Here is a 25,570-nt window from a genome sequence, read left to right as displayed (position 1 = left end):
CGGGTGGGGGTGGGGTTATGGAGTAGGAGGGGAGGGGGGGGGGGGCGCTGACTTCTGGTTTTGTTTATCGTCTGCCGCTGTTCGTGGGGGGAAGGAGAGAGATGTTGGTGGGCAGACCTGAAAAGGAAGAGAGAGAGAGAGGGGGGGAAGGAGAGGGAGAGGGGGGTTTTATCAGGCAGCCGGCCAGCCTCATCATGAGGCCCTCATGGTGTTCTTTCTTGAGGGGATGGCGTAACACGGTCCCCCACTTGACTATGGAGAAAATGTCAATGGGGTGAGACTGAGACCGTGAGAGAATGGACCAATCTGATGGCAGGAAACTGTAGGTGTGCTTTTTAGGAAAACACACATGTGCCACGTTACATTTCTTCTTCTATTTTACTTATTTACTTTATCTAAATATATGGATGGCAGTGTGCATCCATTGATGCAGATGCCGGTATATATCCTTCCTTTCAAAAAAAATTGTGTTTAGATATGGATTAGTTTAGGACTAACTACAGTTTTCTACCATGTGTATTACTATTTCTGCAATCACGTCTAGGTTATCTTCATATTCATGTATATACTAAACGGGTAAGATATGGACGCGAATGTGTGTCCTAATGCAAAATAATTTTTTTTGATGTTGAATCAATATGAATAAAAATGGGGTAATTGCTCAATTAAGCAGTACTTCGATGCATCGTATATCATATTTAATGATTTCCACAATAGACTTGATTCAGGTAAAAATGGGAATAGTCGGCAAGATTTGTGAACATAGAAGACAATTTTAAGCAGATTAGGAAAAGCAAATGGAAGAGAAGTTGCAATACAAAAGAAGAAGAAAATGTATTTCTTTCACATTTTATTTGTCCGAATATGATTCGGATTACAAGGATAGAACCGCCTTCTAGACTGATAACTCTAGTTGGCAGCACTAGCAGCTCCACGACAAAGCAAGGTAAAGGACAGAAAGGAAGATACTAATGGCATTGAGGACAATACCGTCGACGATGTGGATAAGTAGGAATATAACGGTTTCTCTTAGGGTTTCTATTGGACAATGTTATTAAAAAAGCAACACACGTGTACTGTCAGAATTCGAACAACCATATGCGACAATAATGATGACACTGTTGCGTCCTATTATGGGCGTCAGCTAGAATGGCTAGGTTAGTACATCGTGACATGGACAACAAAGGTTCCCACGGTAGCGCTATGGATGTACAAATCAGATTCAAACAAATATATAGATTCGCAAGATGTGATGGAGTAGCTAATTCCTAGATCACGGATAATTTTTTAGCTTATTGTTCGACTGTATGGTGAAACACATGAGAGGACAATTGTGTTTAAAAATGCAATATTAGAAAAAGAGCAGTGCCATACAAGTGGCTGGTAAAAAGATATATTTATAATTATAACTCATGCAGTATCTAGATTCGGGTTACAAGGATTTAACCACCTTCTAGAATATGATAACTCTAGTTGGGGGCGGCAGCAGCTCCACGACAAAGTAAGGACAAGGACAAAAAGGAAGATGCTAGCTACCGGCATTGAGGACAATGCCTATTCAAATGTGGATACATAGGAATATAATGGTTTCTCTCTTAGGGTTTCTATTGGACAACAATATTAAAAAAGGGTACACGTTTACCACAAGAATTCAAAAAATCATATGCGACAATAATGATGACGTTGTTGCATCCTACGGTGGGCATCAACTACAATGGCTGGGTTGGTACATCGTGTCATGGCCAAAAGGTTTCTACGATAGCACTATGGGGCGCACACACCAGATTCAAACAAATATGTAGATTCACAAGCTGTGATGGAGTAGCTAATTCCGAGATCACGAACAATTTTGGAGCTTGATGTGCGATTGCACGGTGAAACACATTATGAGAGGATAATTGTGTATAAAAATGCATTAAAATTCAATATTAGAAAATGGACAATCATGTGCAAGAGGCCGGTAAAAAGTAATATTCACAATATAGTATAACTTATGTAGTATCAAGAATACAAATTTGCGTGTTTACTACCATTTATCTCAAATTAAGTTTTGAAAGTGAAAGAAGAATGAACTATGGAAATATCAGAACTGTTTTTTAATGGGAAAAAAGATATATACTGATTAGGTAGAAGTAACATTGTAATATGCTGGTGGTAATCTTCTTCCCAAATTAGTCCACTTGAGTATCCTTTCCAACAATTAATTTTGAGGGGGGAGTATACACACTTGAAAAGAGCGTCACTTCACAATAAAGTCAAAATAACGAGTAGGTCAAATTGACCTGTGGGTTGGACACAATGACATAGACAACAGTTTAAGCGACGTAAATAAGCAGGGTGTGTTGCTTGTGTTTTGAGAGGCAGTCACCGTGAAAATATCCAGCGTGTTGACAGACAATCTGTCATGCACACACTACTACAGAAACGGTTATCAGTAACGGTCGAAAAACCATATTAATAACGGTCAGGGCCGCCGTTACTAAATTCGTGTTACTGATGATGGGTATCATCAGTACCATCATCAGTAACGGTCGCTACATCAGTCGCGGTCGCTCCTTTCCGACCGTTACTGATGTATATATCATCAGTAACGGTCGCGTCGCTCCATCAGTGTCGATCGACCGACCGACATTGATACATTTTCGGTATTTAAAAATATAATTAAAACCATAGTAAATACACAGCAAATTATATACAGCACAGCAAATTATATACAGAATGTATCTCATCACAGAAAAATGTATCTCATCATAGACAAATACATATAAAGCCGCATCACATCACATCACATCATTTAAAGCATACAATTGTATATAAGCCGCATCATATAAAGCATATAAAGAATACAAATGTATCTCACTTCACGACATTGATTACAAAGTGTCAAAATTCCATAGAAGCATAATTACAAAGTGTCAAAATTTCATGAAAGCATATAAAGAATACAAATGAATCTATTGTCGTGGGTGAACCCTAGACACGACTTGTTCCACGCGTTCGAAGAAGTCCCCACTAGGCTTGATGACCTCATTGTTTATGAGATGGGCGAACTCCCTTTGAATGTTATACACGACCCATTTAGGTCGGTGTCCCATTGTCATTTGGGGCCGCCAGTACTCTTCCATTGCCGCGACTGACCCCTTCCACTCAGGCTTGAATATGCTGGCATTCTCCATAAGGATGCGACAGCAGTAGTAGCCACAGAACACACTGCCGGGCGGCTGTTGCTGGCAAGGGAACATGTGGTTGTGGTGAGGTTCGTCTTTATAGCCTTTACCAGCTAGTTTTCCCTTGGTCGTCACTTTCCAGGTAGTGTTAATGAGTGATTTGATGGGTTTCCAGAACCTACCTCGAACACCCTTCTTCGGAAGTAGTGAATCGAAGTAGTACACCGCGGACCAAGGCAAACAAATGAGTAGTGTCACCCAATGGTCTCTGTTTTCAAAAGAAACAAACTTTAGTATCTAAGGGTGTATAAGAAAGACTGAATTAGAAAAAACAAACAGTTCCATATATAAAATTGAAATTACTCCAAATTAAGGAAGAAGAGGATGAAGTTGTCGTCCGCGTATTTCTCGAGACATGCCATCAAGTATTTAGATGCCATGGTTCTTGAGGCATCCTTTTCAGGCTCAAGACCGATGTCACCGTAGTTGAACATCGCGGGGTCTAGAATGTCTACTTTTTTTACCTCCAATCGCTGCAATTCTCTTATTTGGTAGGCAGACCACAGCCTTGAGAGGTTGATATCAAGCCTTTGGCGGTTGAAGAGGTGGAATAGTTCGTTGAACTCCACACTAAAGGTGATAGGACGTTCCTGAATCTTTCCGGTTTCTTGGTCAAAGAAGCCATAGTTTTTTGGGATTCTAACATTGATCTGTTGGGCATACTGTTTAGAACCAGCTGATGCTTGCATGTAGAACTGATGAAGCTCTTGCATCTCTCTGGACATGGCACACAGGGAATCTTCGGTGACCATCGGTCTTCCAGGATAGTAAAGAAGCACCCAGTCGAACTCCCTAACCACGAAATAGGATCCGTCTTCGAATCTCTGGCCTTGATATGGGTTCTTGATGAGAATGTCAGGCCTATTGTCCTCCCAGACTCCAGTTATGTCAGGCACACGGTGCATCTCATGTTGAATGACAGTGGAGGACTCCTTGATGGTCTTGAGGCCGTGCCCCCTCTTTTTATGCCTCCTCTTACTGTCCCATGCCTTCTGCTCCTCTGCCTTGTACTTGTCATCAATCTTGTGGCCACCCATGGACTCAGCGGCACCCAAGAGAGAGAAGGTGGGAGGGACGCTTCCAGCCTGTGCCGACCCTGTGGTCTGGCTATCTTTGAGCTGTGCAGGCATCGACATTGCCCGCTCTTCATCTCTGCTGGCATCAATAGGAGGAAGTATCCTAGGGGAAAGGCCGAGCGGCGAATGAGAAGTACCTTTTTGGGCGGAGGGAGATGGAGTCATAGAGGGCCAGCGCTGGTTGTAGAGAGATACCAAGCTCTTAGGCCACATAATTCGGTAGTTTGGACAACCGCCTAGAATATCCACGCCTTCCTCCGGAGGTAGCGGGATAGCATAATCCCGATGGTCGTCGACGACGGAGTCCACCATCACACTCACTTGTGCATCGTTCATGAGAATGCCGTGCACCAGTGGCGGTGATTGTCTGGGCATCAGGCGGCCAATGGCGCCTACAGGCTTCCCAGGCTTGTCAACATGGATACGACACTTCACCGGTGCTTGCGCGTGACAAGAAGAAGGCATATGTGCGTAAGATCTTTATTCATGAAGGTAAGGAGTGAAAAACAGTTTGAAAAGCTTGCTTACAAGGATGTTGTCGCTCGGACCCGGATCGTTATCCCGGCTGCCCTCGCTTGGGGAAGGTTGGCTAGCGGGGGGGTTGTCCATGCTAGGAGCCGGGCTGTAACCTGGGGTGTAGGTGTCTTCGTCCTCCATACGTGTGTCGGAGGCGGCGCTGCTCTTCAGCGGGGTGCTCTTTCGCGGGGGAAGAGGAGGAAGGAGGTTCCTCAAACCTTCCACTCCTCCCCCGAGTATGGCGCCAAGGGCGGGGTGGTCTTTGGCCAATGCCGACACCAAATGATGGACGGCTTGCACTGCATATTCCCGCGACACCTCTTGAGACACGATAGATGCCTGCTCTCGCGCCTCCGCCTTAGCTTGTTCTATTATCTCACAAGAAGCGGGGAGCTTTTTCTGGACCCTGCTTCGCTTCGGAGCAGGCGGGAAATAATCATCCCAGCAGGCCCCTTCGCATTCTCCTAGAACACGGCCCGTGTGCTCCGCTTTTTGCAAGCCGGTGGTCACAGCCGACTCCCACCTCTTGCTCTGCACGGAGTTGTCGGAGGTTTCTGACCTCTTACTCTCCTCCCATTTGTGGGCATTTTCCTGTTATCATATAAGACAGGACGGGAGTCTATATGGATCAGGAGTGTCATAATTAACGCCGAAAACAACTAAATGCACGTGAACCCTTACCGTAAAAATTTTAACAAGCGGCTGCATTGGCTCAATGCCTGCCCACTCCTCGGGTGTCATGTGCTGACGTGCATATTCTCTAGCATGTTGGTCCTCCAGCATGTCATGCACTGGAGGCACCCTGCCTGCCGCCTCGAGAATTTGGTTCTGCTTGCGACAGACCTTCTTCTTCCCCTCTTTCCCTGCACTCCCTAGCCTGTGGTTCAAGGGCTTCCTTAAACGGAGCGCCCTCATGCGTTCACTCTTCGCAATGAAGGCAGGGTCAGACGATTCCTTCTTGAGCTTTTCCCATTCGGCCTCATCAGTTACCGACGGCCATTTCTTCTTGATGATCTCGTACGGTTTGTCCATCCACCTTCTAGCGGTGGTTTTCCAATTAGCAAGTCCATTGCTGACTGCTATGTTGACGGCCGCTAGGAATCGCTCGCGCCACTCGTCGGTGACTTGGAACCTCCTTGCAACGTCCGCGATGCACGTGTCTCTAACGACTTGGGGGATGTCACTCCACTCGTCGGTGATCTTGCAATACTTGCGTGCAACAGCTCCACAGGTCGTTGCGAAGGCCTTCTGTGCCCTCTCTGGGGACTCCAGGCGGCCTCTCTCAGAGTGCCGGGTGACCACGTAACAGAACTCCTTCAAGTTGTGGATCCCCCTCGGCGTCTTCTTCCTTGGCTGATGTGTTGAGATGGATGAAGTTGAAGTTTGATGAATAAATTTATGCATTTTGTCTAGTTTTTTTTGCTAAATTTGGATTGAATTTTTGGGAGTGACAAAGCCATGTACTAACATGCATACACAAAAGTACATCGATCACACATTTCTCTAGTATTTGACCAATACAAAGTTTCACACATAATTTCACTTAGTAGAAAGTTTGCATTAAGATTCAGTACGAGTACATTTTTACAATGTGACTGCTAGTGCTTCTCCTTCCTTCGGTAAGTCATAACTTGACTCCTCGCAGAACTGCTTCTGAGGTAGGGTTTTTGCGGTATTTTCTCGCTCTCGCTCCCATCACTTCTTCTTTTCCCTCTCCTTTTCCTCGTTAATATCGTGCGTTCCGCTTCTTCGTCATCTGCGGCGGTCGTCGGATCATGGAAACCTTCATAGTCTTCTTGTGAAGTAACTCCGTCCACTCCAACAATGCTTCTTTTCCCTCTTCTTACTACGACGCGGCCTTTATTTGCCGGGTCGTCTATGTAGAAAACCTGCTTGCATTGTTTAGCAAAGACCCATGGTTCCTCTCTTGCCGGGATTTTTCTCACGTCAACTTGTTCACGAGGGATCTTAGGAGGTAGCACCATCGTCATGAACCTATGACTTTATTCTTTGTCACCTTTGGTCCATCTTACACGGAACATTGGGATCTGGGGTCTCAGCCAGAGATGGCACGCGGGCGTCGCGGGCGTGACGGGCGCGGCTTTCCTTCGGGGAAGACAACCTTGAAAGGTGGGTCCCACCTGTCAGTGGCAGCTCTGGCGCGCGCGGCGCGGCTGGGCTGCGGTCTGGCTTGGCCGGTCAGCCGTGCGGGAGAGTCGGGCCGGTTCGGCCCATTTTGCCGGGCCGGTCCGTTTCTTCTTTTTTTTCTTTTTCTTTTTTCTTTTTCTGTAATTCCTTTATAACTTTTGATTTTGAACTCCAAATCAATTCAAATAAATCCCAGAAAATTTGTAAAATCATATTATAATATGATTCAACTTATGGGACTAATTTGCCCTCAAAATAAAATAGTTAAAAATAGATTTGCTTATAAAATTGCCTTTAGGGCCTTATAGATTATAAAACAAAATAGTTTTTGTACCCAAATTTAAACACCAAAAATATGGGATAGCTTAAGAATGCAATAAACCCCTTTTTTTCTCAAAACCTTATTGGTTTTAAAATCCAAAACTCAAATAGGTAAAAGACTAAGGTTTTAAAATGGAGGAAACTCTTTTCAAAGCCTTTTTGGAATTCAAATCTTGGTTCAAAAATACAATTGTGGCATGATGCTCATGAATGCAATGCATATGAAAAGGTTTAAAAAAAAATTGGGATGTTACAGCTCCACTCCGTATAATTTTTCTCCCTGACACACCACTGTGAAAAGTTGCAACTGCAAATGGCACCAGTCACTATTTGTGCATGCCGCGTCTATTAATTTTTGTGAATGCAACCGTTATCAAGTTTGATGCTTTATTTACTGCAATCATCTCCTCAGATTTTTGCTCAATTTAATGCAATCATCCCCTCAGATTTTTGCTCAATTTAATGAAAATCATCCCCTCATATTGCTGCTCAATTTAATGAAATCGCTAGATCGATGCAGAATTTAATGCAATCACCTCATATTATTGTAAAATTTAATGAAATCGACTCAATTGATGACGAATTTAATGAAATACCTCAGGTTGCTACTGAATTTAATAAATTATAAATGAAATCTTACTAAAATAGATATCAGTAGCAGTTGTATTAAATGGAACCACGGTGGATGTTATTTTGTTTTGCTTTGAGATTCATTTTTAGATTGGTGTCGCTAATGAAGCATGGGGCCCACATGTGCGATATAAGGGCATCTTCAACAACAAGCTGTTACTAATTTCTATTTTATGGTTTCTCTCTTTTCTTTCTTTTTTTTATTCACTTCTCTTTCCTAATGGACCCATACGTCATCCTCCTTTTGTTCTTGGTTCCCGTGTACATGCTGTTACTTCTACAAGTAACAGGTACTATTATTTTTTACCTATCTTTCCGCCACATAGGACTAGTACCTGCTTAGTATCAACCATTGGAGATGCTCTAAGGCTCCATCCACCCCGTAGAAGATTTTCCCTGCCACACCGGTGTGAAAAGCTGCAAGGGCAAATGCCACCAATCACTAGTTGCACATGCCAAACCGTTATCAAGTTTGAGAGCTTCATGTGGATAGAAGCACAATGCTTCCTATAGTCATCGCAAATTAATAGGGTAATTTAATTTTACACTTGACATGATGTAGATTCTCGGCGAGGTCATCCTCAGATGCTGCTCAATTAAATGCAATCATCTCCTCAGATTTTTTTGCTCAATTTAATGCCATCATCCCCTCAGATTTTTTGCTCCTTTTAATGAAATCACCCCTGAGATTGGTGCTCAATTTAATGAAAACGCTATATGGCTGCAGAATTTAATGCAATCACCTCAGATTATAGCAGAATTTAATGAAATCGCCTCCATGATGCTTAATTTAATGAAATACCTCATGCTACCGAATTTAATGCAATATAAATAAAACCTTACTAAAATACATATCACTAGCAATTGTGTTGAATGGAACCACCATGGATGTTATTTTGCTTTTGCATTTATTGAGATTCATTATTAAAATGGTGTCGCTGATTAATCACGGAGCCCACAGGTTTAGATCACACCTCAGTACGCCTTGCCGCCGCCAGCGACCGCGCGGCACCCGTCGGCCTCCTCTTACGGCGGCGAGGAGAGAAGACGAAGTGGAGAGAGCAGGCGGTGGCTGCGTCGGAGCGAGAACATGATTTTCGGTTCTTTTTTACGGCCTGGCAGTTGAACTGTCTTTTCAATTAGAAGAAGAAAACAAAATTCAGCGAGTATAAACTAAAAACACACCATCAGGCAAACACCTAGAACAGAGATCCCCTAGTACAAATCTCAAAAGCTACAGTGATTTTCGGTTCTCAACTGCCAGCTTTGATACGTCCCACTTTTTAGACGGTGTACATGTGTGTTTCGTGTAATTAACTTTAAAAGTTTTACAATACTAAGAAAATGTTAAACTGGGATTGAAGCATCTTTTGCTAATACTGATATTCATAAACTACTACGGAGTAGTAAATGTTGAGTACCTTTCGAACAGATCAATAATAATGACAAGCTTTTTTTTTTGCGGGTGTATAGTAATGACAAGTTGACCAGATAAGTGCCCGTACTTCTTGTTGTACGCTCGTCGTATGTATCCTTATATAAAATTCAATCGATGGTAATGTTACACATAGTTTAATTTAACTAATCCTGCCCAAAAAATTAACTAGATCTTGACTTGGTTAGTGTACTGTGTACACCATTTGACAATGTTCGCATCGGCATCGATCGGGCTGCGTAAGATGGGAAAACAAACGGATCCCAACAAAAGGACGACGCTTTCTTCCTACCTAGCCAGGGCGTCCTCAAATTAATCACTAGTCAACCCAAATGGCGCTGATGAGCTGCATGCTGTGTTCAAATTTAGCTGGAAATTCATTTCCTTTTTGTACTCAAATCAAGAAATTAAACAAAGAAAAGCCCTTTCCATGTCTGGAAGAGCTACTCCTCGATTGAATGACCGTCCAGAATCCGATTAAGCTTAGCTCTTGGCCCTTCTCACCCACCAGTTAAGCATGTTCGCTGTCTCGCTGATTACAGACTTCCATCAGGAATTCAGGACAGCTACGACAACATAGGATTAAGAGAATTCTCTGTACTCGCCAGTGTGGCAACTAAGGAAATTAATTGTACACCTATTTATAAAAATATCCTGATTAGATCAGTTGCCGTACTTCTTTGTACGACCCCAACCCATCCAATCAACTCCTTATCTAATAATCTAATCCTAGTGGCTGTAGTTACTGTCACATGCATGCACCTCGGCAGAGGTTGCCCCTAAAGAACTGACAATATCATGAGGCAAGATGCTTTTTGAAATTGGTGCATTCAAAATTAAGTACCATGTCCAACAAAGGATGTCTCAAATTTGACTAAATTTGAATGCGTCTATACACTAAGTCACGCTTAAATACATCCAAATTTTTGACAAACTTGAGACATCTTTTATTTGTAGGGAGTAGAAATGAAGCTTCTTGTTGTGACTAGGGCCTAGATTCTCTAAAGACACAACAAATATGTATTATATACGAATGGCTTATGTGGTATCAGTGATATGGTAGAGCAGGTGATTTATGTCGTATACGCTGCAAGATTGTGTTGTTGCGGGAAGATTCACAGACGACGGAAGAAACTTTTCATTTGTGTGCTAATGTGCTGACTTTCCTGTACACACATACAAGAGTGAATTTATTGAAGTCTTTTCTTTTCGCTCAAGCACATATATTAAGTTTGCGCTCATGATAATCCTGTATATTATTATGACAAGAAGGATCTTAGCGACGATGGGTAACAACATAATTTGCGATTCCAGGTTTCTTAATGTTCATTCTTCCCAGTTGTAACTTCTCTCTCGTTGTCATTTTCCTCCTTGCTAGACCTTATGGCTGTGTGAAGCGCTTGTGCAAAGTCCGGATGCAAACTATGTTTGGATATATCTCCTTAATGCAACTTCTCAGTTTAACATTTGCTTTCCATCATTCTTAATCGGCACCTGTTTGTGGTTGTATTTTTTTAATTGCTCTTAAGTGTTTGACCAAAACACGCATCCGACCACGTACAGTACACGTACATTAACCTGCCCCAGCTTACAACAAGTTTCTTTTTTCTTTCTTTTTTGAAGCGCGTCTTTTGGGTTTGCATTGTCCATGTGATGAAAATCAAGGAAGTAGGTGATTTGTTAATGTCACCCACGTCTTCCTATATATTTTCTTGCGAGATTAATTAGTGTTCGTACTTCTCGTTGTACGCCCACCAGGACCTAGCTAATTAGCATTTAATTAGGTACTGTAATACTCTAATCAACTTTGGTACTTATACTTCAAAGCGAGCGAGCAATAGCTTACCGGTCATCACAGATAATACTATTCAAGTTATTCCATCAACATAGATCTTGAGGGAAGCATGAAATGAATAATACTGCAATACAACATTCCCATACGACATTTATTTTAAGGATTGTTCTCCTTCTTTAGTTTTTTTATATGAAAGCTTAGTGCTACTAACATTAATTGATTCGTTTTTCCAAGCTAACACACATTGTGTTTTCTACGAATTGAACGATTCAAGATTGGATGCTAGCTAGCCTAACACTAACATATACATCAATATGTCAAAATCAAGTTCATGTCACGGATCGAGTTATCAAAATCGATGAAGCTCTTCTTCTTCTTCTTCTTCTTCTTCTTCAAAGCTTATGTTGATCATCGTCTACGTATACGTATGAATTAAGAATTAACAAGCTACATATACATATGCATGAAGCTACCTAGCTAGGCTACCATATAACAAGAGGAGACCAACAAGACGCATGCTGGATCGACGACGTTGCCACCCGGTCCATGCATGCACATGTATTTGAGTGCTTGATGACGTCTAGCCGTACCGCATCATAGGCTCGTTTTCTCAAGGAAACTTTCACGGCCGTGCTGGTACTCTGGTACATAGAGTCGTTAACTTAAGAATTTGCAGGCGACTAAACGTTCCAAAGATGCCAAAGCACATGGTGTGACAACACAGTAGATGGCTTTTATTTTATTTTATTTTTGACGAAAAGACAACAGCGCTGCTTTTCATTAATTAAGACGAAAGAACAATTTAACGGAGTTAATTACAAAGCCGAGAGGGGCAGCTATAAACTAGGAAGAACACTCGGGAGGACGAACCCTATGAAACCAACAATTCTCAATCATCTAGAAAGAGGCGGCCGACTTGCATCCTGCAAACTTTCAGGCCATAAGCTCATCGAGCGCTAGCTCACAAAGCTTGCGGACATAGAGGGATTTGGAATGGAAAATCCTCTGATTGTGCTCGAGCCAGATGTGCCACCATCCAAGCATGACAGTGGTACCAAGCCGCTCACGAAAAGCAAGCTGGAAGAGCAGCGCCGGGCTTCATCAAACCACCATTCAGAGAGAATTATCAGAGAGGTGAGGCAAACAGTGAATGTTGACCTTGGCTTGCCGTAGGAGCAGAACCCAGAACGGGACGCAAAGGAGCAAGCGGCAAATAGGTGGTTGCCATTCTCCGACGAGGTTCGGCACATCTGACAGATAGGATTATCAGGGATACCTTTTAGAGTTAAACGATCGGCAATGAGGCATCTTTGGAGAGCTACAGTCGAGGAGAAAAATTTGACTTTCGCGGGGATCTGAATTCTCCAAATGAGAGCAGCTTCCAAAGAGGAAATTCTTCCAAAGAACTGAAAGTGGTAAGCAGAGGCAACAGAGTATCTCCCAGACGACTCAAGCTTCCAAGAAATTGAGTCTGGCATGTCGGTGAGGGAGATGCTTTGAGTATAATTCCACGGCTTAATGAATTGCAAGAGAACTTCATGGGAGGGCTCACGCTTGATGTTGCGGATCCAGCAGTGGTTATGGAGCGCCGTCTTGACACAATTGCCTCGGGCCCGCGAATGATGAAAGAGGACAGGCGGATCCAGAAAGAACACTTCGAGCCATCTCCGAGATGAAATTTGGTAGCAGCATGAAAGAGAGCAAGCGTCGCCTTATCTTTGGCGAAGTGGCTGAAAAGCTCCTTATTAGCCCGTCCCAAGCAGAAAATAACCATCGACCTCTGAAGGCTCTTCCATGCCGAGCAAGATCAGGAATTCCAAGGCCATAGTCTTTATGAGCACAAACTTTCTGCCATGCGACAAAAATTTTAGCTCCTGTCGGAGAGTCTGAACCGGACCAAAGGAAGGAATGGCATAGCCTCAGGAATGGCTTTAATTAGATATGCAAGTTATGATATAATGAATTTCATCTATCGTTTCATGGATTCCATTCCGTCATGGCCCCTCTCAGAGGCTACGCTGTTTGTTTGAATCTGAATAACATAGATTATGTAGGAGAAATACCTAAATATAATTGTGAGTACCAGAATTTAAACCCTGATAAGTGGAATCATGCACCCACAAATACACCACCACATCGTCAGAAGGTGTTTCTCGGGAATAACATGAATTCAGAATGATTGTACTCCAGTTTATTTTTTCCTCAATCCTGTTCAAACTCGAGCAAATCAAAACTTGGCTGATGGAGAAGCTAGGGGTGGAAAAATAAACGACCTGACGCCAAAAAGAATATAACAAGGTGACACGACAGAATATAACTTCCAGGTTGAGACGATTCCGTGCAAGGGTTGACATTACACGCAAAACGGTGATGGAGATAGCTTATCACCTATAATTAAGTATGCAACTCGTACGGACAGGATGTCATAGATAAGCATGGCTGTGGGAACTAGATATATTCTGGCTGCTTAAAATAGTACCAAGGCCGTACGTATACACCTGATAAACGCAATTACCTAACGTACGTCATGCCGGAGCTCAATGGATCCTGACCAGCTGGTTAAATGGATGTTCCACAACATGTTCACATGCATGTTGTCAGCTCTAGCCTTTCCCGGCCCCATGTTATCTCTTCTTTGATTGGTTCTGTTCATCGTGTCGATCGAGACCAAATTAAATTGAATGTGTGTGCGCTGTGCTACTTATTTGGCCAGCCAGCCTAAGTCTAACTAATTGGAGGTTAATGAGTCCATACTATATATGACAGTACCGATCAATATGTCTAGGTTACCTGCTAATCGTGCGTGCATAGGTGGGGAGGCATGTGCTCCACCTCTTCAGTTTGAATATGGGCGATTTCTTTGCTAAAATGCAGTCCATTCAGCGTTAGCAATTTTGTGAAAACACTTTTCGAGACAATTTCACAAGTATTTTATAAATATATTAATTAGCGGTCAAATTTTCAAAAGTTTGAGTCTACGCATGTTTGAAATAAAAGTGAAGAACTGTATACGCCAGGTCCGGGTAATTAAAGGGAAAAAAATAATCCTATAAAACCCAACAGAAAAAGTTGGATCCTTTGATGCATTGATTCAAATCCAACGCAAATTTTCAAGCGGTTCAGATCCAATAATACAATAATGGGTCCAACGCTGGACCACCCCCCCACCCCACCCCACCCCACCCCTCCCCCACACACACACAGACACACTACCAATGGTAGCTGAGTCAATGTGACAAGCCAAATCAAGGCATCAATGGAGAAAACCAGATCAACAGTTAGCACCGAAAGGACGAGAAACTACGACCAATATGAAGATATTGATGAAAGCTTCTTCTTTTTATCTCACACGCAAGACCATTAGTGTACATCGAGTGGTCACGCGAGCACGCTACCACCATTCATTAAGGAGGCTAAGCAAGGGATGGTGCAGGGATCCCTCACTTATCCTCGCTACTAGAGAATGATAGCACACAGTAGATGAAAGACACGCTGCTACCACCACTAAGTCGGTGGCAACAAACTAGAGGAGGATCCATGAGATGGACATGCATGCATGGTTTTAGTTTCCTTTTTTATATTAAACTTGGTGGTGCCGTAGATGTCCATCTACAAGGATCCTCCTCTTGAACCGCCTCTATTGTTTAAAGGTTGCCAATGGTCAAACCCGGAAATCTCTTGTGCGGTCTCCTATCTCCAGATCTCAGGTAGGGAATTTCAGGCACGGCCCACGGAATGAAAGGCACAAGGATTTTTTACCTATTCGCATATTTCTATCACCGGTCAATTAGCCAACGTGACGGTCAAAGCGCCAACTGTCTGGTCAGCGGATTGTCGGACACATCACCCTTCTCCTCCTCCTGCGTAGGCGTTCTAAGCGCCAACTAGACGTTCTATGTCACCGCCCTTCTCCTCCTCCTCGTAGCAGGCGCGGCCTCTCTCCTCCTCCTCGCAGCCTTTGCAGCCTTCCTCCTTCTCCTCCTTGCAGCCGTTAGTTATAAATTGGGGGATTGAGGGGATGAAACGAGAAGATAAAGGGCGGAATCGGTTCTTGGGGTGAAAGGAAATAACTCCCATGATTGGATTTGAAGATAAACATATGGGAGCGAGAGAATTGAAGGCCAGTTCAACACACCTACACCAGAGTTGCTCTCTCGTGGAGGTCGAACGGGAGGAGGAGACGACCCCGTAGTTGGGCCGGGAAACATGGTCAGCCAATTCATGGGCCATGAGGGGGAGGTGTGGCCCAGGAAGGAAAATATGAAAAGAAGGAAGGAGAGGTGGGCCGTGGCCTAGTAAATGAGCAATAGTTAAAAATACAGATCAACGGACATAATTAATTCTGGCGAGAGTACTGAAAAGTACTGAGAAGTACTCGACAATCACCGTAAAAGAGCTCTTGTGGAATTTGTTATGGTTTCTTTTAAGAACAACGAGTTGACATCATAGATTCAGAAAACAGAGTTCAACTATAGATCAAAAAGACTAAAACATACACAAACAACCAAAAACTTTGATAATACAAAACGTTACACAGATTCCTTCAAAGTTAACAACTCTAACTCAGTTCTTGCATCTTGATGTTTCTTCATGTAACTGGAGACGAAATAGCTGAAGAGACGAAACATTCACAACCTAGACTACTCATAGATTTTCAAGGGCTGCATGAGCCTTCCATCCCAAAAGTTGTGAAGCTAAAATCGTTGTACAGTATTGTGGATTGGGACACACTCATCGCAGGCTGCGAAAACAATTTTCTTCGTCACCGAATCAAAAGTACGACCATAAAAATCACTAGCTCCATGAAACAGATTGCGATGGTTATACTAGAACGGGAATAGAGCGGCTGGCCAGTGGCTGGCTTGATAGGTCGCAGTCGGATCGTTAACAACTCAACGTCTCCTCCACAACAAATCGAGATTAATTGATCCCATCCAAAGATCGGGCTACCCAAGCAGCTATCATGCGCCGATGGCTCTTGATCTGATGGGTTGTTTTCTGGCAGTTCTTCCTAACTTGGCGGTGGCAGTGGTCAATGGTGATGTATTTTTTGGATGATATAAGTTTTCGTTCTCTTGTGCTCTCGGTCTTCTGTTGTGGTACGGCGACGAAACCTGTGTCGTAAAGAGTTGTGTGCCTAACCACAACGCGTTTAGCAATCTTGGTTTCTTACCCGTTGGGGGTGGACGGCTCATACGAGCATTCAAAACCATTAAGGTTGTGCATTTTATCTTCAACAGTTTCTTCACCAGAAACATGCATGATGTGCTCTAGATAAATCAGAACTATGTCTTCTACGCACAAAGAAAGAGGCCTACTAGTTGGAAATGTTTAGTCAATATGCGAAAGCAAATGGGTCAGCTAAGTCAGCTCTCTATTCTTCAGTGACCGGGGTAAACAATCAATCTGGCAATCAGTTTGCTTATTCAGTCAGCCACACCAGATTTTATTTCTAAGATAACGAAAAAAAAATTTGCCCTTGCTTCAAAGGAGTTGGATCAGCAGAATAAGCCAGCTCAAGGACGTGTTTTTGCAGTAAACCAACAAGATGCACAAGCCACAGGTTCGGTCATTCGTTGGACTATGCTAATTTATGGTACATCTGCTAGACCCTGGTTCCACTCACTCTTTTCTGTCCCCGTTATCTGTACCGAAGAACAATAGGGTTCGCCGCTCCATGTAAGTCTTTTAGTAGCTACTCCAATGGGAGATTCCTTGCTTAGGAAATGAAGGTGGATCTAATCGTTTTATACTTCGATATTTTGATGCTGGTATGGATTGGTTTTCTGCATACCATGCTCGTGTGGATTGTTTTTGGAAGACAATGATTTGACTCAACACCCTGTAAACCATCGTTTGAACTTGTTGGAGTGTGTGATGAATATCCCGCTCAAATCTCGGCCATTCATCCCACTCCTAAGGACAGAGACATCCGTGCTCTAAGGCAATCATAGTACTACCAGCATGGTTACATCGTTCAACTTAAAATCACCTGATTTGGCACCAACCAAAGGAGTAGGAACATCAGCTGGGGAAGCACCATTACCATCCATGGGAGGTTGAATAGCAGCATAATGCTACGTTCGGCATTGCGGTGGATTTTTATAATTTCGTTTTTCTCACCCATTTTTCATTATTTTCGTGTTTGGCTAACCAACTTTTCGCTACTTTCGTGTATATTTTTTCACAGCAGATTATAAAATAAGTTCAGCACAAGCCTAAGTAGGATTAGGAGCATGGGCACTGGGAAAAGATGAAAGATGCAAAAGGTGGAGCATGTATTGAATTAGACGCACCAACCAATTCACTGGAGAGATCTTTTCTCCCAAACGTGTAATCAGTTGAGAAAAAGATTTCAACTGATTTCCCTCCGTTTCATAAAGATTGGCACGGATTTGAACTAAACCTAGTTTAAAGCCATGCCAATCTTTATGGAACGGAGAGAGTACTTGTGTGTCCTGTCCTCAAGTTGGTAAATGAAGAAGTACAAGATACAGGCACCTTTCGACGTGGCTCCACTGCTTGATTCAATCGCAATTCTGAAGTTACATGTCTCACCCTCATTCGCATCGGCATGCTTCTCCGGCAAACATCTTAAATTGGTGCATCAGCTGAAGCATCGTCCTTATCTATGGCAGTGAAATCAACTAGTCTACAACATCTTAGCTTGAAACTCTGCCAAAAAGAATCGACAACATGACATCGAGGAGCCATCTTGTTCTACAGTCTACACGCCGTTGAGTGAGATATATGACGACAATGTCTAATCCTGCAGTTCTCTGCCGTACTAATCGGCCCTGAATTTGGTCCTAGATTGGTTCACACATCGAACGGTCGATGTAGAAACTCCCTAAGATACCTTGGCGTCAGATTTAAGCATGTGAGGTAATGTCACATGAACACGTCAGTAAATTGTATCCACAAGTTTTTTTGAGCGAAATTGTATCCACAAGTGATATAGTATATACATACTGAATATCCAGGGGTGTCAATAGAATGTTACGACTTACATTAACGTGATATTAATGGGCCTTGTATTCCCAACACGAAAGTGAGGTCAAAACTGCATACCGAGCACAAACATGGTACAACTGCAAATATCAGAAGTCACAAATATTTTTTAATGAAATACAAAGCTCAAAAGCATGCACCCCAAGATCTGACAGACATATAACACGCAGTAGCTATAAGCATATAATCCTAAGCTAATGCCTTGGATACAGGATCTAGAAACCGCAGATAGTTCATTACCTTGTAAAGATCAAATCTTGTATCGTCGAGCAATGCTTCTTATCTTGCCAAATCTCGGTACAGGCAGGTCTTTTAGACTGCACACGTGACTACATGATCACTCATTGAACAGTACAACCTGGGCCACAGAGGTCAAGGAATGCAGTTAGAAGTGCTTGTAATCAGGACAAAACCTTTTGGATTTTCATTTCCAAAGTCCTGATAAGCATACTCAATTTTCCAGTAATGTATGTGGTCTACAGGAATTCCTTCTCAGTTATGACTCCGAGCTTTCACCTACAGATGTTTGGTGTTGGCGTTATCAGGATGTTCGTTTGCTTTGCTAGTGCTAGTAACATTTCCTGACATGGTGTTAACAACATGGGATGAAGGTGCTAACTCTTCCCCACAATCATTACTGCTAATTAAGGACTTGTTATCACCAACAGATACCGTGTCGCTGCCCCTCTTAAACTCATCAACCAGAACATCTGAAGGATTTTCATCTAAGGCATCTCCCTCGGACCTTTGAGTTCCTCCAAAAACACCCTTGTTATCTTTACTTTCAGGATCATGACCCTTCGGTAAGTCCAGGTCATCACTCTTTCTGTCTTCACAACCAAATTGGTTGTCAATGTCATGATCCTGCTGCAATTCGCTCCCTGTCTTTTCTTTCATCAGAACATGAGTAGAGGGCTCCGCGCAATCAACAGTTGGGACTTCACAATCTTCATATGATGTCTCTAGGAAATCCTTTGTGACCTGTGGCTCAGGACATGTGCTTTGTGAAGCAGAGGGTTCCCCAAATTCTTTATCAAGAGATGTCCTATCCTCTGTTGCACTAGCTGCATCGTCCATATCACCAATATATTGGTTAGTATTTTCCTGAGAGATCTGTTCTTGATGAGGACATGCAATAGAACCCTGCTCAGTAACAAGTGAAACAACTATAGCAGAATCTGCATCATCCTTCGCAGCAGTTGCTGGAAGAGATTGGAACGTGTCCCAATCATCATCCCAGTCATCATCACTAACTTCATTTTCATCCTGCTCTTCAACTGCATCAGCATCTGACACTCTGGCAATGGACCCAGGTTCACTGCTAGAATCCTGAAAATTCTGTTCTGACTGTGCACTCATATTCATCGGCACCATTATCTGACCATGGCTGACCGAAGCTCGGATCATATCCTACAAAATATTACGAGCACTTAGTAAAACTATGCAAAGAATGCACATATTTGACAACTACCTACAGAACAGAAATGGCCCAATCCCGTATCCCGTCAAAAGAAAGCAGTATGGGAGCTCAGTACTTAGTTAGCACAGGGGTCTTGAAGACTTTACACATGCACTCGAATGACGGAGCATGTATGGCCAGGTGACAATAATCTTCAAAAGGCGTCATGAACAAGGATCTAAAGGAGATAATAATGCACAATACCTGAAGCTGTTGCCTTTTTGTAGGTGGTGCTGATAGCATTATATCTTTGATTTGTATGGCAGCTGATGGAATCTGAATAAAATGAGAGAACAACTTCTTGGAGATGGTATTTAATTCAGCAAGTTCCTGAAATAAATCAGCATAGACAAAGATGAACAACACCACACTCAATAGTAGATCACGTGATGAAAAATGGGGAATATATATCGATTTCTACCTGTGAGCCATTATCACTAGACAAATAGAAAACCATCAGTAAGGCATCCAGCAGAAGTATTGTAGCATCTTGCTGGTATTTCTGTGATTGTGCTAGTGTGTGGAAGAGGAAAAGTAGTTTCAAACATTCATCAATGATGTTGACAGATTCCTTGGTTGAACAATTCTGGAGGAAGAAAGTTGTTAAAGCATGACATTTGCTTTTCAAGAAATGTCAATAATATCAAAACTAATAAAACTTCCACCCAGTACCTTCAGTGTAGTTTGCATCACAGAAACCACATCCCCTAGTAATTCCCCAAGTAACATCATAAAAGAATTTGTCTTTGTTTGTAGAACTTCAGTTAGCTCTTTCTGTGCACAAGTTTTAAGCACATGTATCCCCAGCATTTGAACCTGCTTAGTTAAATCATCTTGTTAGCTACCAACACAACTAGAAATTTTACGTGCATATAGTAGGCAGAGCCAGTTAGATACCTGTATGTTGGTGCTACAAAGTGATCCCTGAATAATGTGTATGCAATGTCTAAAGCTGCCCCACATGTGCCCATAATTGTTAGTACCATTTTCAGCAACATAACAAATCTCATGAACAAGCTTTCCAAGAGCAATGCCTTCTCCCAAACAGAAAAATAATATCTTTGCAAAGAGCCTGTAGGAATCAGAAATCTTGTTTGCCAGCATCGAAATCCTATTTCCGCACTCTGTACAGAAGTATGCCACCAGGCAAATCAAAGCTCCTAAGGCATCTTTAAGATCACTGTGCACATCACTTGGTTCAACTCTTTCTACAAAACAAACAGTCATGATATTTAGAACGAACTGTCCTTTTTGGTCCACAGTATTCAGGCAGATAAGTTAAAGCTACAACTTTCTTTTTTCACAAAAATATGTTTTTGGTATAAATAACTGATGGCCATACAAACACCTATTTTCAGACTGCTTTTACCAATCTTCGTGGTTCAACAACATGGATACAGAAAGGACTTTCACTAATTTCGAAAGCGCACTTGTGATAATAATAATAATAATAATAATAATAATAATAATAATTACTCGAGTCTAGAAAATAAATACGAGTGGAACAATAGTTAACCATTTGTGGGGCAAATTAAAACTACTTGCAGAGAAATGGATGACCATACATTGAACAAATCACAATTTCTATAAAGGAAAAGAAATATAGATAGAAGAAAATAATAAGATAGAACTAGAATATAAGGATAACAACGAAATAGAGCTATCCGGATAGCTATATGTTGCAAGGGGACATCTCAAATACACAGAGTTTGCAAGGAAACTGGCAAAATGTTCTGGTAAAGAAAGTGATTCATCATCAATCAATTCAAGAACAGATGGTACCTCTAAAACACTTCTTCATGAAAGGCATGATATTTTGAAGAAAGGAGACGATATTTGACATGCATAGATCAGTTGAGACTTGTTGAAATGATTGGTACGATGTGGATAGTAGAACAATCATCAGCTTCCACAAATGCTGCCACAAGAATCAGCCTATTCAATTACATCACAAAAACACTTCAAAAGGGAATAAGGCACTTTACACAGATATAACAAAGGATAATTAGCTGAGATTGCCTCATATCAGTACCTTATTTTTCATTCGACTACCCATAGCCTCAGTTACAAAAGATAGTGCAGGAAGCAAAGTTTTACTTGACCATTCCAGAGAACTTCCCTCCCTGCTGCAGTGAGAGAAAGAAAATAAAGAACCACCAACATTATGTTGGAACAAAAGGAATAATCAGGAGCACAAAAAATGGAAAATGGAGTTAAGCACATGACAGTGAAAATTACCTTTGAAGTATCATGGCAAGACAATGAGAGTATAATTCCAATGTTGCAAAGACAAACGCTTCTACCTCAAAAAAGTTGGCAGGGCAGAGCCTGACAATCTGCATGAAGAAACAATAGTTGTCAAAAGTAGCCAATGAAAAGCATGTTAGCATCTGGAACAAATACCCAATTTCAAACCAGCAGCATTTTTGTTATGGCACGGAGAAATGTTCCCACAAGCTTCCAGGACACGTGAATAAATGATGATCTTATATTTGGAAAAGAAATGCAATATCAGTGAGGTTTTTTCTCCAAGAAAGCACTGCGTCTTGATGCATTGATAGATAGAATTAGCCGAGAAGACAACATCTGAGTTACATAGATTGGAGTTTAATCTGTAGATTGTTTGCTGCAGATGTTGGTCAGAGTTATGCCTCCGCTTGGTACACAGCAGCCTAGCGACGTCTGGTGCCTGACTGTCGAAGATGACAGCATTTCAATGCTCCTGAATCCACCATGAGGACAGCATTGTGAGGAAGGCGACATCCTTCCTTTGCACATTGGGCATGTGTATCGCAAAGCTCCAGCACTCTACAGAGTCATCACAAACCCCAGGTATCTATCCAGTGGACTGACTACGCAATAGGACCTCAGGCAGAAACTGATGTTAGAATGAGCAATCAACCAAGGGATGCTGCATTGTTGCTGGCACTTGGTCAGCCAGCAGATAGCCAGAAACACATCGTTGTGTGGTGCCCGTCCGTGGCCAAACACTCCCTTGTCCAGCACCTATTCTTGCAGTGAGACTTGTGAACACATTTTATGTGACTTGGCACCCAGGTTTTAGCGATGAGCTGCAGGTGTTGGACTGGAGCTCACGTTAGACTGTAACACGAGCCGTTCGGTCCTGCTTATCATGTTTGCTTTACAGCTGGGCAGGTGACCCGTGATGCAATCAAACAACGCTCAGAATCAAGCCATGGAGAAACTGCAAACTGACACCGCTGATTGGGAAATCTCTCAACTAACTAATCAAACAGTTTGTCAGCTACTCAGCTTGGCAAATTCTTCCTTGCTGCAGTTAATCAGAGTGGTGGGACGCATCGCTGATCTGTCATCATAAGGGGCTGTGGCACCCCTGTTCCCAACATTGTATGTGCTCCTTATTGACAAAATACCATTTACGGGCCAAGGCGGTTGCTAAACGGAGCAAAACCTTGTCGCGACCGCCTTGCTCTTTGCCCATGACCATGACATTGTTGTCTGATGCTACCCTTCATGCCAGGACCTCTTTGCAATTACAGCGATGTCGACATTTGTATTCCTGTTGCCGAGAGCTTTGTATTATACTAGTAGGCCAATGTATTTCCGTTTTATTTCTGATTCCTACCTTTTATCTCCTGACCTGTACTTGCGTACATATTCACTTAGAGCTCTGTTAAATAGATCAAGTTGTCACTCTTAACATGGCCAACCCTGAGGGTTATCTACGAACTTTGCTAAGTGTTAGAAGGCTCATAATCTGCTGAATTATCATGAAGTTGTCATGGATCTTGTGTCTACGGATAGATGCACACTAGTCTGTACACACAATAACTGGAAGCTTCAGAGAGAAGTGTGGTGCAAACGCCTTGGCAAAGAGCTTAGCCATAAGGGGGGGGTGCAATCCGGCTTTTCCATGATCTTGTGTGATCAGCTGATCACAGCTTTATCAGGACCAGGAAACCACAACCACGGAGCGCATTGTACACATTTTGTTGAAGGCATCAAGGATGCCTTTCACTCTGTCCCAATGCTGTGAGAACTTCAGACGTGAAATAATCTGGTCCGGGAGCCTTGTCCATGGGCATCCGTTTGACCAAACCCCAGAGTACTAACCCTAACTACAAAGCGAGCAGGCTCGTTAGAAATGGACTGCTTGTGGTAGGGATTGGACGATAAGGTTCATGTTTGCAACTTCCGAGTTGTTGGACCAAGATTCCCTTTTCAGTTTACTCATTCAGTAATACCTAACCATATTTTACTTCATAAACCGGTGTCTGTTTTTCTGAGAAACTTGTGTTTCAACTCTCATCTTCTTTTCTTTGCACGTTTTTGTGTCGGTTTTTCTGAGAAACTTATCTTTCAACTTCCATCTTTTCTTTGCATGTTTTTGTGTTTCTACCTTAGGCGAGCACTAATAATCGTATATCCACCAACATACTATACAATGAGCAATTGAGCATAGTGTTCGTATTTAGAACTACTAAATACAATGAAATGCAAATATGTACTGAGTACCTTAGCACCAAAGTGACATTACCTGTGTGAACAGAGATAAAATAGGAGCACTTGAGCAATCAACATATGTGAGAACCTGCATTACCACAAATTGTCAATGTAAGGATAGTCTTGAGAAGGGTACAACACAATTCATGAAGCCAAACATACAACAAAATAGAACAGTTACACATGTCTTGGTATTCTATGAAAGTCTAGATGGTAATCACTCTTCAGATGGCATAGTGAGTATTACAGTTGAGCATTGAAATACTTGTGTTAAATAATGAGTACATAATGTTAAGCTGTAGGCTCTAGCTGTGCTATTATATTTAGTCCCATGTTTTGTTCCTAGATTTATGTGTACTTGTACTTGCACTCCTGCATATTGGCTCAATAATCCACAGGAGTAATGACTTCTGTTTCACAATATATGTTAAGTCGACATGCATACAGACAAGCGACGTACCAAATCTGGGAATAGTTACATATTGATATTACACCAAGCATAGATATCTTTCCAGAATGATATATTGGTATACTGCAACTACTCAACCTCACTGAAGTAGGTGTTGAGAGTGAAGACATACTACAGACTTCATTTCCTCAATCAACTAACAGTGTGTAACAATACTTCCCAGGGATTAAGTTCCTAAAAAAACTGATCCCATTTTAACTTCCTAACTAAACTAGTATCTTTCCGTAAAAAAAAAATCTCTATATCCGACTTTATTTGGTAGCTAACTTGATCCTAGCTGGCTCAACTTGCAGCCACGCACCTCTTCGAATAATTTTCCTTGTAAAACATAAGGGTTTGTAATCACTCAAATTTTAATGCAGGCATGAACTTTACCCTACTAGAAAACTCTAGTGGACACTAATCAAGTGCACCTGAGAGTGGATTCGATCTAGTATGATCTCCTAGGGGCAACGCTAGGGGAATCCACTATCAAGTCTTCTTCGATCAGATCTGTCTTTAGTAAGACTGCTGCCAACTAGACCTCGACGTCATCATTGAAATCTTGTCGTGCATGCCTTGATTTCCCATGTCTTCCAGCCGATTATCGGCGGTGATCAAGCACATGTATGCGGCCTGACACGTGGCAATGGAGAGCAACACCAAAAAAGGCATTCGAAGAAGCTACATACACCAAAAACGCAGTGCTGCTGACCCACCATGAGTTTGAGAGGGAGGGGGGCGAGGACGCGAGGTGTTAAGAGTTGTATATATTTTCCATGTATTTACTATGTATTTTACCCATTGTATAAGGGGTTTCCTGCATATTTATACTGGCCCTTGGCTTCCAGGAAATACAGGTTGCATATTTCCTCACATTAACAATGGTTACCATGGATATTTAAAATTAAATATTTATGTTTCTCCTCACAAATTGTAGAATGGAACATCTAGTATGAACCATCAAGCAATTTTAATTTAGTCAAATCTTTTCAATGCACAATTGTTGTGGATTCCAA

At 42.2% G+C, this 25,570-nt stretch overlaps 1 protein-coding gene and 1 non-coding gene across 5 annotated transcripts in view; one reads left to right on the top strand and one right to left on the bottom strand.

Moving 5' to 3' along the window:
• The first annotated feature begins 17,502 nt into the window (after positions 1 to 17,502).
• MIR5174D (microRNA MIR5174d) lies at positions 17,503 to 17,606 on the top strand. The gene has a single exon (NR_126974.1). It is a non-coding gene; the product is annotated as a microRNA MIR5174d (primary transcript).
• A 485-nt stretch (positions 17,607 to 18,091) lies between these two features.
• The window catches only part of LOC100834154 (protein SWEETIE), a 44,952-nt gene continuing 37,473 nt past the window's right edge, over positions 18,092 to 25,570 (bottom strand). The window contains exons 40-48 of one of the 4 annotated variants that reach the window (XM_010229358.3): positions 24,138 to 24,191; positions 21,857 to 21,954; positions 21,651 to 21,744; positions 21,401 to 21,536; positions 20,516 to 20,826; positions 20,291 to 20,434; positions 20,040 to 20,204; positions 19,823 to 19,948; positions 18,092 to 19,569 (exon numbers count right to left, since the gene is read on the bottom strand). In XM_010229358.3, coding sequence (XP_010227660.1) covers positions 18,676 to 19,569; positions 19,823 to 19,948; positions 20,040 to 20,204; positions 20,291 to 20,434; positions 20,516 to 20,826; positions 21,401 to 21,536; positions 21,651 to 21,744; positions 21,857 to 21,954; positions 24,138 to 24,191 — 2,022 coding nt within the window. In that variant the 3' untranslated portion in view covers positions 18,092 to 18,675. Of the gene's footprint in view, positions 19,570 to 19,822; positions 19,949 to 20,039; positions 20,205 to 20,290; positions 20,435 to 20,515; positions 20,827 to 21,400; positions 21,554 to 21,650; positions 21,745 to 21,856; positions 21,955 to 24,137; positions 24,192 to 25,570 lie in introns of those variants that run through there. The other 3 variants (XM_024457960.1, XM_024457961.1, XM_024457962.1) reach the window with 3 other exon arrangements.

This window comes from Brachypodium distachyon, chromosome 1 (assembly GCF_000005505.3).
Source record: "Brachypodium distachyon strain Bd21 chromosome 1, Brachypodium_distachyon_v3.0, whole genome shotgun sequence".
In the NCBI taxonomy this organism is placed as follows: Eukaryota; Viridiplantae; Streptophyta; class Magnoliopsida; order Poales; family Poaceae; genus Brachypodium; species Brachypodium distachyon.
The sequence above is the reverse complement of the archived record's forward strand: the minus strand, read 5'-3'. Positions and strand labels throughout refer to the sequence as shown.